The sequence below is a fragment of the Astyanax mexicanus genome, chromosome 4 (genome assembly GCF_023375975.1).
Source record: "Astyanax mexicanus isolate ESR-SI-001 chromosome 4, AstMex3_surface, whole genome shotgun sequence".
Lineage (NCBI taxonomy): Eukaryota > Metazoa > Chordata > Actinopteri > Characiformes > Acestrorhamphidae > Astyanax > Astyanax mexicanus.
In genome coordinates, this window is record NC_064411.1 from 43,379,008 (window position 1) to 43,391,289 (window position 12,282).

General features: G+C 37.7%; 1 protein-coding gene across 2 annotated transcripts in view; it reads right to left on the minus strand.

Moving 5' to 3' along the window:
• LOC103043150 (guanylate cyclase soluble subunit beta-2-like) overlaps window positions 1-12,282 on the minus strand; it is a 28,200-nt gene that overhangs the window by 7,300 nt on the left and 8,618 nt on the right. Inside the window, exons 13-16 of one of the 2 annotated variants that reach the window (XM_049478674.1) lie at window positions 12,023-12,177; window positions 11,276-11,493; window positions 10,946-11,062; window positions 10,544-10,786 (exon numbers count right to left, since the gene is read on the minus strand). In XM_049478674.1, the coding sequence (XP_049334631.1) occupies window positions 10,590-10,786; window positions 10,946-11,062; window positions 11,276-11,493; window positions 12,023-12,177 (687 nt within the window). In that variant the 3' untranslated portion in view covers window positions 10,544-10,589. Of the gene's footprint in view, window positions 1-9,958; window positions 10,787-10,945; window positions 11,063-11,275; window positions 11,494-12,022; window positions 12,178-12,282 lie in introns of those variants that run through there. The other variant, XM_007258384.4, reaches the window with a different exon arrangement.

Here is a 12,282-nt window from a genome sequence, read left to right on the forward strand (position 1 = left end):
TGGAGGAGAACATGCCAAGATGCATGAAAACTGTGATTAAAAACCAGGGTTATTCCACCAAATATTGATTTCTGAACTCTTCAAACTTTATGAATATAAACTTCTTTTCTTTGCATTATTTGAGGTCTGGAAGCTCTGCATCTGTTTTGTTATTTTAGCCATTTCCTATTTTCTGCAAATAAATGCTCTAAATGACAATATTTTTATTTGGAATTTGGGAGAAAAGTAGTTTGTACGTTATAGAATAAAACAAAAATGTTCATTTTACTCAAACATTTACCTATAAATAGCAAAATCAGAGAAACTGATTCAGAAACTGAAGAGGTCTCATTTTTTTCAAGACATAACTGCACGCAGCATTTCCTTTTTGTCAATTTTTTGATTATCACAGCATAACAAACATTGTTTTCCCAAAATGTCCCATTATGTTTAGGACCATTCTTTAAACATAAACGTTGACCACAGATTATGCACATGTTACAGGTCAATGATATAATATTATCTTCACCATGTTTCACAGATACATGCATCATAAACCAATGCTTTTCTTCTCTGTACTCAGATTAATCTGGGTTTCATCTGTCCAAAGAATTGTATTGCATAGCAAAACAGGGTTTATAGCTGCTTTCTATCAGTCGTATTTTATCTTTCATTCTTACCAGTGTTTTGCAGCGTGAAGTAAACCTTTCGAATTAACTTTCGTGAAGGCGTCTCAGTGTCTTTTGTTTGTAATTCTTATGTCAGAGGTCTAACTTTACATCTTCACTTCTCTTTTTACTACTTTCTCCACCTGTCACCCCATCAGAGTCCTCTGCAACAAAGAGGTGGAGGAAGTTTGTGTTATGTCAAGGGGCGGCTTAGGAATGCCCACACCTGTATAAGTTGTGAGGTATTATCTTGTGAGTGTGGCTGAACACTGGTATGTGAGCCCATGGCAAGATATCTAAATGATCAGAGTTTGAGCGAGACCTGATTGTGGGTGCCAGGTGCAGCATTCTTAACTTCCTTGAGACAGACAAGGCAAAAATTACAACGGAACTCTATGCTAGTTCTAGTACCATGACATTTTTGCTCCAGGGCTCCCCCTACTGAGTCACCACAAAAGGACATGCTTTACACATGCCTTTCTGGGCAAGCTGAGAGATACAGAACTCTTACTAAAAGTGACACAAAAAAATAAAGCTGCTTTACTACCCTTGATTTAAGACAAAAAAAAAGACAGGTGGTCTACTGCAGAAGCTTAAAGACTATTATGAGACGTTTTTCAGCAGAATGCAAATGTGTGCAGTGAATGCACGAAGAACTCTGAAGGCTCCTGGCAGATTTGTGTGACGGATACCTTTGACCTGGAGCTGAAATCTTATAGAGCCGCTGCTCTAAACTCTTTTTCCATTTCACTGCTATAATTACTGCGCATGGAGTGGCCACCAACCAGAGTGGCTTTTTACTAATTCATGCTAAGCCTTATGCAAGAGAGCGGCCCATAGAAAACAGGTTAAGTGGCCTTGTGATCACTGACACAGGCCCTGTGTAGGGTTTATATCTAAGTAGGTTAAACCTGATAAACTCGTGTGCATACGCATGTCCAAGTATAGAGTATACAAAGGGGATAGATGAGAAACTCTGCGAGACGCCTGCTGTCTGAATGCACACAGATTAAAGCTATTGTTGAGAACTTGTTGCTTGGTGTTGGTCTACTGTTTGGAGTTCAGCTCTACAGTGCAGAACATGCTGCTATATCTAGGAATGATTGAAGTGCCCCAAAATCCTCCATCCACTTTCCTCACAATCACCTCTACTTTCATCACTATATGAACCTACCCCAGCACACACACACACACACTCTGGACCCGGACAGCGGGCCTAACATTAGGCTGATAAGGTTTCTCTCTCCCACAGACAGAGTCATACATGATTCATAGTGAGTGGGGAAAACACAGGGGAATCGGGTGTCTCTTGTTGCCAGCGCATCTTTTTGACCCGATTCAAAACAACACTGATAGTGTCGGTGCTGTATTTCATTTAGTGTAAAATTAACCATCTCGCCCATGCTACCTACCATATTTTGATTGTTCTGTTATCTCAGTCTGTAACAGGGTATGTGTTTAACAACAGCTTGGCTTCTGTGTTCAGTTTTACTTCTTTGTTAATTTCAAATTAATTTTTACTTCAGTTAAAACAGCATTATGTGGAATTTGTACTTTAAAATCATGTTAATGCTCATCATACTGACTCTTAATAAGGAAAATACTTTCTCTACCATTGCAAATGCTGCTATCTCCACTGTGTAACTCTGGTGAAGCAGGACTGGCAGGACAGTGCTCATAAGCCACATTTCCAGTCAAACATGTCATTTAACAAGTTATGCACAATCCAATAGAGTTTTGTGAGGAAACTTAATTCTTTGCTTTTAACAGAAGCATCTGTCTGGTAGTTTTCAGACTTTCCATGGATGTGTTGTGTGCAGTTCAGAGAAGTAAGCAATGCTCACCTAATGAGTTTTTAATTCTCTGCGCCTCCCTGACGATATTCACCACACATCTGGATGCACAAACACACCAGACAGTTTTAGTAGAGCAGTGCTGTTTTTCAGATCAGATTCAGATGCCAAAAGTAACGTGTGTCATGATTAGAGCATACCAATGTGTAATTATATTTTGCCTGTGAGACTATATCAAATGACAATCGCTAGAATCACTGCTATCAGATTTAATTTCTTACTTGTTTATAATATTAGGCTTTGGTTGTTGCAGATTCAGTGTTCACACAAAACTAAGAGTTCAACATTACATTTCTGGAGAAAATGGAAAACATGCACAATTGCAGGCAAGTTTTCAATAAAAATTGAGTTTGGCCTGCGACTTTGTCCCAGTTCTTAATGTTGGCCCACAGTGAATTTGAGTTTGACACCACTGCGAATCACCATTGTTAATGTTTACAGTATGGTATTTCTGCTGATACTGACCACTGCTTACTAGGAAAACCCAATACGCCTAATGTTTTGGAGATGTTGTGACCCAGTTATCACTATCACAAATAAATAAATTTGGCTCTTGTCAGAGTCATCTCTGATTCTTACACATTTTCCCTGCTTCAATACAATACATCAACGTCAAGAACTAACTCCTCACTTGCTGCGTAATATATTTGTCCACTGGCAGGAGCCATAGAAACCAGATCGTCACTTTCATTCACTTTTTATTCACTATACCGGTCACAGTGAGCTTACGCTTAAAGAGTCTGTAGTGTAGTGTGTGTTTAAAATCTGCTGGTTTTAAAGCACATGTTTTCATTTACATGTATCTTAATTAAAATGGGCAGCGCCCAAGTATGCACCCCTGAACACAGTAATACCCTGCAATTTTACCCATTGTGTGTTCTCTGTCTGTCTTTATTTGATGTTTGTGTTTGGCGCTGTGGTCTTTGAATCGGAATCAAACGTGTGCTTCTCTCTTTTAATTCATCTTCTTGCTCCTGCACTCTCATTATAGGGCAGTGCCCTTAACCCCTGGTTTCATGCTGCTCAGACCAATGCATATTCAGTGGATGGGCTGTGTTAGTGAAACATTTTGTTAGGAGTGCAGTATAACAAAACAAGGGTGCTAATTATGGGCAATTATGGCGTGTGATTGGTCTCCTTTGATTACACATCTGTGCAAAAGCTTTGTGTTCGTTTAATCTGTTAAAGAGTAGAACAGTACATTTACAGCTTTTTTTTTTGTTGTTATTTCCCAAAACATAGGCTGGAGGCTGGACTGACATTCTATCCAGTGCATATGAAGCCTGGCTGTGTATCTTATACAAATTTTGGCCATCATCACACATCGTCAATGTAGGTGTAAATGGTGGGGTCAAAGAGGATACTGGGTTCAATGAGATGCATTCCTGGACAAGCTGAGAAATACAGAATCGTCACCAAAAGTGAAAGAAGCATGTTGACTAAGCGGCAAAGTAATATTACAGGATTTTACACAAATATAATATAATATATAATACCTGATTTTGGAAGAAACAATGAATGAACAATCTTTCCCACACTTTTGTCCATATATGGTACAATATACTGTATCAATAAACTTATGATCAAAACCACAGTTCTCCTCAGAAAGTAACATTCTTGAAAGAGACAGCTGTTTTTCTCAGCATATTGTTTTTTTATCGTCCTAGATTTTCTGCTGCTTTACGTTGACAGAGCTGATTAATATTTCAGGCGCTTGAGAAAGCATCAGTTACCTGCAGCTCTATCTCTCAGCTTTATCAGCGCATTCTGCTGAAAACTTAATCGTTTTTTCCTCTTCTGCACTGGTGGAAAGTGAACAAGGCGGCCTAAACAAAAGCGTGAAGCATGCTCTTGGGGTGCTTTGGGACGGAGATTTTTTCAGATCCCCGCGAAGCCCGGCTGAACAAAACGATGGGGCGAAACTCAATAGCAATGGGCAATGAATAAAACATGGGCCCGCGTCCCCGAAGGCCGATCACCCGAAGCTCGCGGGCTGTATAACTGCTGAAAGGCGACATAATCTCCACGGGACAAGATCGCTGCCGAGATTGGGACGTAGCTACAAAAATGAGAGGACCCCTGTAGGTGTATGGACGCCGCAGTGTGGGCCCAGGGCCGGCACGCCTTCAAGAAGCATGGAGGGTGGCCGGGGCCTGGCCAGCCTCATCCGGGAGTTACAGGGAGAGATCAAGAAGCTGGAGAATGAGAACAGGGCGCTGAGAGGGCAGCTGAGCCGGCCCAGCTCGGGGTCGGAGCTGCCGGTACCTGTAGAGCCTCAGCACGGAGAGGAGAACTCCAGCACTGCTCAGTTGAGGAGAAATGTCTCAGCGCCGGCACTGGAAGCACAATTCAAAGGTAGGCTGTAGAACTGAGTGCTTGGTTGTTAGACTGGTTTGGTAAGAAATTGACTGGTTTGATTCCAGATTTTCTTTTTGTTGTTGCATAATGCAACATATAATTGTTTGGTCCACAGTGTAAGATATAATTGTATTGGATTATATTTTGTTGATGTTTTTTTTCAACAACTACTGTAAATATTTTACATAAAAAATGGGCATTATTCACCAGTGTCTTTCTAAACATTGTAGTAAATGTAGCCGTCACTAAAAGTCTGCTAAATCAATTTAAACACAGTTTAAATTGTGTTTCTTGAACCTGTGACAACCTACGTTGTGTTTTAACCCTAAAGACATAAACATATCTGCAAACATTTGATTAGCAAAAATATATAACCAAATATTGTAATGTTGCATTTTAGATATAGTTGAGCCTAAAAAATACACTCAGGTTTCAAATTGAAATGTACTTTTACATGTACTTTTATTCCAAATTCTATTTTATAATAATAATAGATTAACAAAGTTTTTTTTATTTATTTTAGCTTTCTAATATAATTAGATCAAAAGTGTACATATATTTTGTATGTATTTAGTGCCTTAGCCTTTTAAATGCATTAAAGTGTTGAATCAGGGTGGTCCTCTAGTGAACTAGTGAAAGGTTCATGGTTCCTTAAGGCTTATTAGTGTGATCCAGGAAGGTCGTGATCCATATTTTACGACTAATAAACTCAATTTAAGACAGTTTTTTGTTTTTTACTTTATATTACTTTCAATAAAGTCCTTGGCTATCTGTCCATTAAGTGTAAGTTTATTGCTAACTACTGCTTATTAAAGCATCAGTGATTTGATTTGTGTTTTAATTGTAAAAATGTAATATGAAAACAAGCTTAACTTTATGTATTAGTATTATCATTATTGGCTAATTCTTATTATTTTTAATGAACTGATTTACTGTTATTTGTTTTCTAGTATAGACCGCAGTCTTTGGGTTTAATTTGTGTCTTTTAAACTTTACACAAAAAATGAGTGGCTAGAAATGAAGAGATTAGTAAAGTAGTCATATCCTAGTGTAATTGTTAAGTTAAAATCACATTATTTAAAGGGACAATGAAAGTAGTAATGAAAGACATAAGGCCAATTAATATCACTGATACTGTACAATCATCAGTTTAATGATAGCATAATTTTCTAAAAGCTAAATTCCTTTTTAAATCAAGTCTCATTCGTATTAATGAGCTCTCCTTGTGACTGGCTAAAATACTGGTGATGTTTATTCTTATCTACACAAATGAATACTGAGGTCAGCAAAATTAATCAAAGTGAGAAATCAGTGACCATATTATCATGACAGGCTTACTCCATATTTATTCTAAGTCTTGGACTGAATGGGTTTGCTGTCTCTCATCCAACAGACAATATGATCATGACGGTACGGAGATATTCCATCTCCTCCAACACAATTACTGTTCCTCAGAAGGGCGATACAACAAACACCAGCAGCAGTAGCAGCAGCAGCAGTGTGTTCAGCAGACCGTCCAGAGCTGACAGCAGCAGCGCCAAGGAAACACTGTCCAGCAAACGCTCACTGCAACAGTGCGTCAACCAAACCAGGTACACATTTTACTGTATATTCTCACACTGAAATTAAGGGGATCAACTGGGTGGTTGTCCTCTGTTCTCTACTGTTACAACACTAGATATTATAACAGCAGGCCTAGACCCATCCACCTACCAAAATCACAGAGAAAATGTACTCTCAGTATTAAGCTTTGCTAAATATAAAAATATAAATATAAAGATATAATCCAAAATTATATTCTGACTTTGATCAATCAAAATATCAGAATAACTAATAAGTCCAATTAGTCCATTGAGGGATGTGTTCTTGCAAATCTAACCAATAATCAATCATTCACCACACCACAATTTCCAGCATAAACGCACTATTTCTAACTTTTGCTGATTGCTTATATACATATTACTGTTGACACAGTTCTATGTGTGTTCAAAGAGTACCGATGAGAGAAATTATATTATCCAAAAAATGTCCATGTCACGTGCTTTCACCAAGTTCGCCATCTGGATGATCCAGAGGAGGCATGGGAGAAGGCCATGTGATCAGATAAGACCAAAATAGAACTTTTTGCCCCCAAAACACTGCCCCTACCATGGGAAGCATTGGTGGAAACATCATACTTAGGGGGAGATTTTCTGCAAAGGGAGGACATGATGACTGCACTGTATTGAAGGGAGGATGGATGGGGTCATATATTGCAGGATTCTGGCCCACAACCTTCTTTCCTCAGGAAAACAATTGAAGATGGGTTGATGCTGGATCTTCCAGCATGACAATGACCCAAAACACACAGCCAGAGCAACTAAGGAGTGACCTAGCCAGTCTCCAAATCTAAACCCACCAGAACCCCAACAGAAGATAAAACTCAATGTTGCCCAGCAACAGCCCTAAAAAAAACATTTTCTGGATTTTTGAAGCGTACCTATGATTCCAGACCTCTCCATTCTTTTTAGGTGCAGTGTATCAAATACTTATTTACACCTTCAGCAATGGATGCAACTAAAAGTTTCTGAATTTACATAATTACATTTGCATAATGAATGTTTTTAATGTCCTGTGAACTAATTAGGCATCAGCTTTGGTAGCTGTGTTTTAAAGCTCTGAGAGATGCTGCATTTTAACACAAGTGCCTCATTTGCATTTCAGAGCCAGAGTGAAGACGGTCACCTTCTTACTACCTGTGGAGGACATTTACACCAACCGGCCTGTGTTAGCTAACCACGTGCCCAACAGGAGCTCACAAGACCTAAACGCAATAATGGAAACAGACTCATAAAAGCAAGAGAAGACCACTTATGGCGGGAGAACATTGATGGTGGCGGGAAAAGGACAAATCAGAGTGAATGTGGACACTGGTGAAAGAAAATGAAGAGGGGGTTCATCACCCAACCTAACTCACTGCTGGCAGGCCCAGTTTTCAGGTCAGGCTGACGTTTGATTTGTAACACTCAACCTCCAAGCACTGGCTCTGGTTACAGATTTGGTTTCCCCCAAATTCATCTGAGCACGGCGACCTAATTCTGCCCACTGTCTCCGTCCAGTGCCTGACTTCTCTACAGATCCCACTTCCTGCAATATGACTGCACTTTATTTTCTCAAAATGAGAAATGAGAATTGATGCTCTGTATTAGTGGACTGCCAGTAGTCAGCCCGAGTGGAAGAGACTGCATTAGTTTGAATATGAGCCTTAAAAAAAAAAAAACGCCCCATTTCCAGCCTCCCACGTGGATCAGGTGTCCACAGATCTGTGTGCAGGGTCAGATTCCCACGAAGCCACGTGGCCTCTGCACGTGACTCCAGTTCAGTGACTTTCTGATGTCAGTATCCTGTGATGTTTTAATACACTCTGTTTGAAGAGTCATAAAGAGGAAACTACTTTTCAAAATCTGCATAATTCAAACACTGGGTAAAAAAAGTAATTTAAAGTGGGGATTTGGTGTGAAATGGTGTAGCAGTAAATGTAAAGTATGTAAAGTTCAAATATAAAATCTTCTCCAAAGAAAACAATGAACACATGTCTATCTAGTGGTAAAATCATGGTAAATTAAAACAAATATATGTTTCCTTTAAGGATTGTTTTCTGTCTTTCTCTACCATGCTCTACATGTGCTTCCCAACCAACCTTTTTGCAAAACCTGCTGTTCCATGGGTGGGTAGATGGCACTCTCTCCCTACATCACAAAGGGTGATGTCGATCAGCACAAGGCGTCTGTGAGCTGATGTATCAGAACCGAGTCACTGTGCTTTTAGTTTTAGTTGGGCTTTCAATGGATCCATAGGATTCTGATTTGGCGAGTTTATCTTGAATAGAGCATTTCACATTCGATCTGATCAATATATCATTTTAACATCGATATTGCAATAAGCAATAGTCCAGTTGTAAGACTGCAATGCAAAAGAAAAATCTGCTTTGTTTTCAATTTTCCATGACATATTTACCACATACCTATTCTTTCCAGTATTGTTTATTTTAGACAGTATTCATTAACATAACAGGTTTTAGTATCTAAATATATTTGTAAACAAAGTAGTGCAATGTCAGTTTTTTTTTCCAAAATCTTGCAGCTGTATTCACACAAAAACTCCCTGAATGACTTCTTTAGAAACTGAATTGTATATATTTTGAAAAAAGGTGGCTTTATTTTTTTTTATCAGTGATTAAGTTTACACGTACAAAACCTTTCACACAAAATGTAAGTACATGCTATACAGTATATCTACTATATTTGGAATACTATACCACATATTACAGTATGTATACTTTATATGCTTATAAACACTACTTACTGTATACATACAATATTGTGTTATGTTAAATTTACTTTGATCTTTGGTATTAACTGTTCTCTTTGTTGGTCTGTGAAAGTTGATAAAAACAAACGTGTAATGTAAGCTCAAGTCCATTTACAGTTTATTGCTGCTGTAGTGTGTAATACCTTTATCAGCTATATGTAGCTTACAGTTGGTAGCAATGTTAGTTGCAGATAAAATCTCAGAGAATGAAAGAGCAGGTCCGGAGCACACTGTGATGTTTCTGTACAAAATATCTATTTTTTTTCTTTTTACTTAATGTTTACAAACTGGAACATTTGCATGTGATAACAAATACTGTTCATTCTATGTAAAATGTAAAAGCACTGGGACAATGTGTGGCATTTGTGTACTCATTGTTTTGTGTATCAAAATTAATTCAATGTAAAACTTATATTCTCATAATTAGTACATCATTAGACATTAGCTTTATGTTATCAGTGTTGCAAAGTACAAATATACACTTGTAGTGACAAAATACTTCACTCTGTTTTAAAATCTGTACTATATATTTAAAAAAATAGAGAACTGTTTTACTTAGTTGTATACAATAGTTAATTGACTAAAGATGTGTAATTAACTTACAGACTCCAATAAGTTGCAAGTTAAGTATAATATAATAGTTATATATATATATATATATATATATATATATATATATATATATATATATATATATATATATATATATATATATATATATGTATATATATTTTTTTTTTTTGTAACTGACGATAATATGCAGAACACTGCAAACATATACATGCATGCCTGGAGTGGTGGGCAGCCAACAGTGAGGGTTGGAAATTTGAACTGATGGCATGCTTAAAATCAATCATTATTTTATGTAAAATTATTTCTTTCAAATATTAAATTTTTGTATGGTTGCATACAAACAACCAGAATAATAAAGTAAGTAACTATTATAAAGTAAGTAAGTATTATAAGTAATATAAAAAATAAGTATGTATGCCTAAAATGTTCATAGCGCCTATGTCTACATAATAATCATGCCTCAAGCTTTTAAACAATTAAAACAATAACTAAACATACTGTATGTCATTGATATTAAACTGATAAACGACTAATAACTGAATTGAAAGCATTTTTTTATGCCTATGTAACACTTATTAACACATTCTTAGATAATGCTTAAGTTGCAATTTATTGGCACTGGTAATCATACAATGTCATTGAACAAAGTTTTATTCCTATAAATAATAAACAATATTTTAACAATAATATAGTATCATATTGGGTAACTGATAAATCAATCTGGAGCTTAGTGTATATCCATGACCACCTTTTCTACTATACCTCTAACTCCTCAGATACTGGATCTACTGGAATCCTCCGTGCTTTTTTAGACCACCACACAGAATCTGCTACAAACGTGCTGTTTTCTGTGAGCAGCAGCTGCAGCAGGGGGAGGTTCAGCTCCGTCTGGACCACGGCGGACAGCTTCATTCAAATGGAACGGCTCATCTTCAGATCTGTTCCCACTGTGCAGACTGCCGTAGCTCTCAGAGTCCCGAGATTTACCTTTTTGTGATAGTAACTCTATTTTATAAGGGATGAGGGAGCAAGTAAGTATCTTTATATGTGTCAGAAGTACTTAGAAAAAATCTTTAGCTACAACTTGAAACAGACCACATGACTAGCAGATCACTAGTCGTTTGAATTAAGCTCCTGACAGTTTTATACAATGTATAAATTTACCTGTTGGGCTTTTAGCACTGGGCAGGGCTTCAGTAAATGTGGCTGGAGGCTCTTCCTCATTCAAACTGTCACCGTACCGCATGGCTACAGTGGGCCGTCTGTCACTGCTTTGAATGACTTCAGGAAAGCAGAGAGAACAAAAAAGAGAGACTTCATATGCGGACACCTGCTCTTTCATTGTTTCTAAAATCAAGGATGATAAAAAAAAGAGTTTATTCTGCTTTAGTTGGGGTAGGGTGGAAACAGTTGAAAATAATTGGTTGTTATTCAGTATTAGGATACTATAAGGCTGAAATATTACCTTGCTTGAAAAGCAAAACCAAACTGTACCTTGCAAAGAAGGTCTAAAAGCAGGTAACTCAGAGCTGCAGTCACAATTGGACTGAACCGACGCCTGACCAGAGCCAGCTTCCCTTGTCCAGCGGCCCATGATCTCACTCTCTGTGGCTCTCAAGTTCTTCACAAGGAAATAGGTTCGCATCCTGCCTTTACCCTTCACATCGATCTCCCCACGCTCTTCTAACTGAAAGCCCTTATCCCGCAGAGCACTGGAGAGACAGAGAGCACAATAAATATACAGCTCTGGAAAAAAAATAAAGAGACCATTATGAGTTTCTTTGATTTCATCAAAATGAAAACCTCTGAAATATAATCAAATCGGGAATAGATAAACACAAGCCATCAAACCAAGCTGAACTGCTTGAATTTTTGCAGCAGGAGTGGAATCAATTATCCAAAAGCAGTGTGTAAGACTGGTGGAATATTTTATTTGCATGCCAAATATTGATTTCTGAACTTTGCATTATTTATGGTTAATTAAGGTTATTTAAGGATATTATTCAAGTAATCATTTCAAAACACACTAAACGCTATTAGGACCAGTCCTCATTTAGACAGTAGTGAAATATAGGCAATGAATGTCTGTTTACGAGCACTACAAAGTGTCATATTTAAATACAATTAAACCAAACCAATAAATCTAACCAAGAGCACATGTTCAGTTCATGTTATAATACTTTATTAACTCAACAATCGATATAGTTCAACAACTTTCTCAGGTTTCATACTGGAACTCACTAATATACATTGGGGCTGACATGGATCTTATCAGGCAGACCGTGGCTTTCCATCCGAGATGCCGTGTTCACCGTGTCTCCGAAAAGACAGTAGCGTGGCATCTTCTCCCCAACCACACCTGCAAGCACTGGACCACTGTGCAAGCCCACTCGAATCTGGAGCAAACAAGCAGGAGAGATATATGCAGTTTATGGTAATTCACTAATTTAGTCATTTAGATAAGCAAAGAAATGTTTTCCACTGAAGTCTGCAAAAGATTT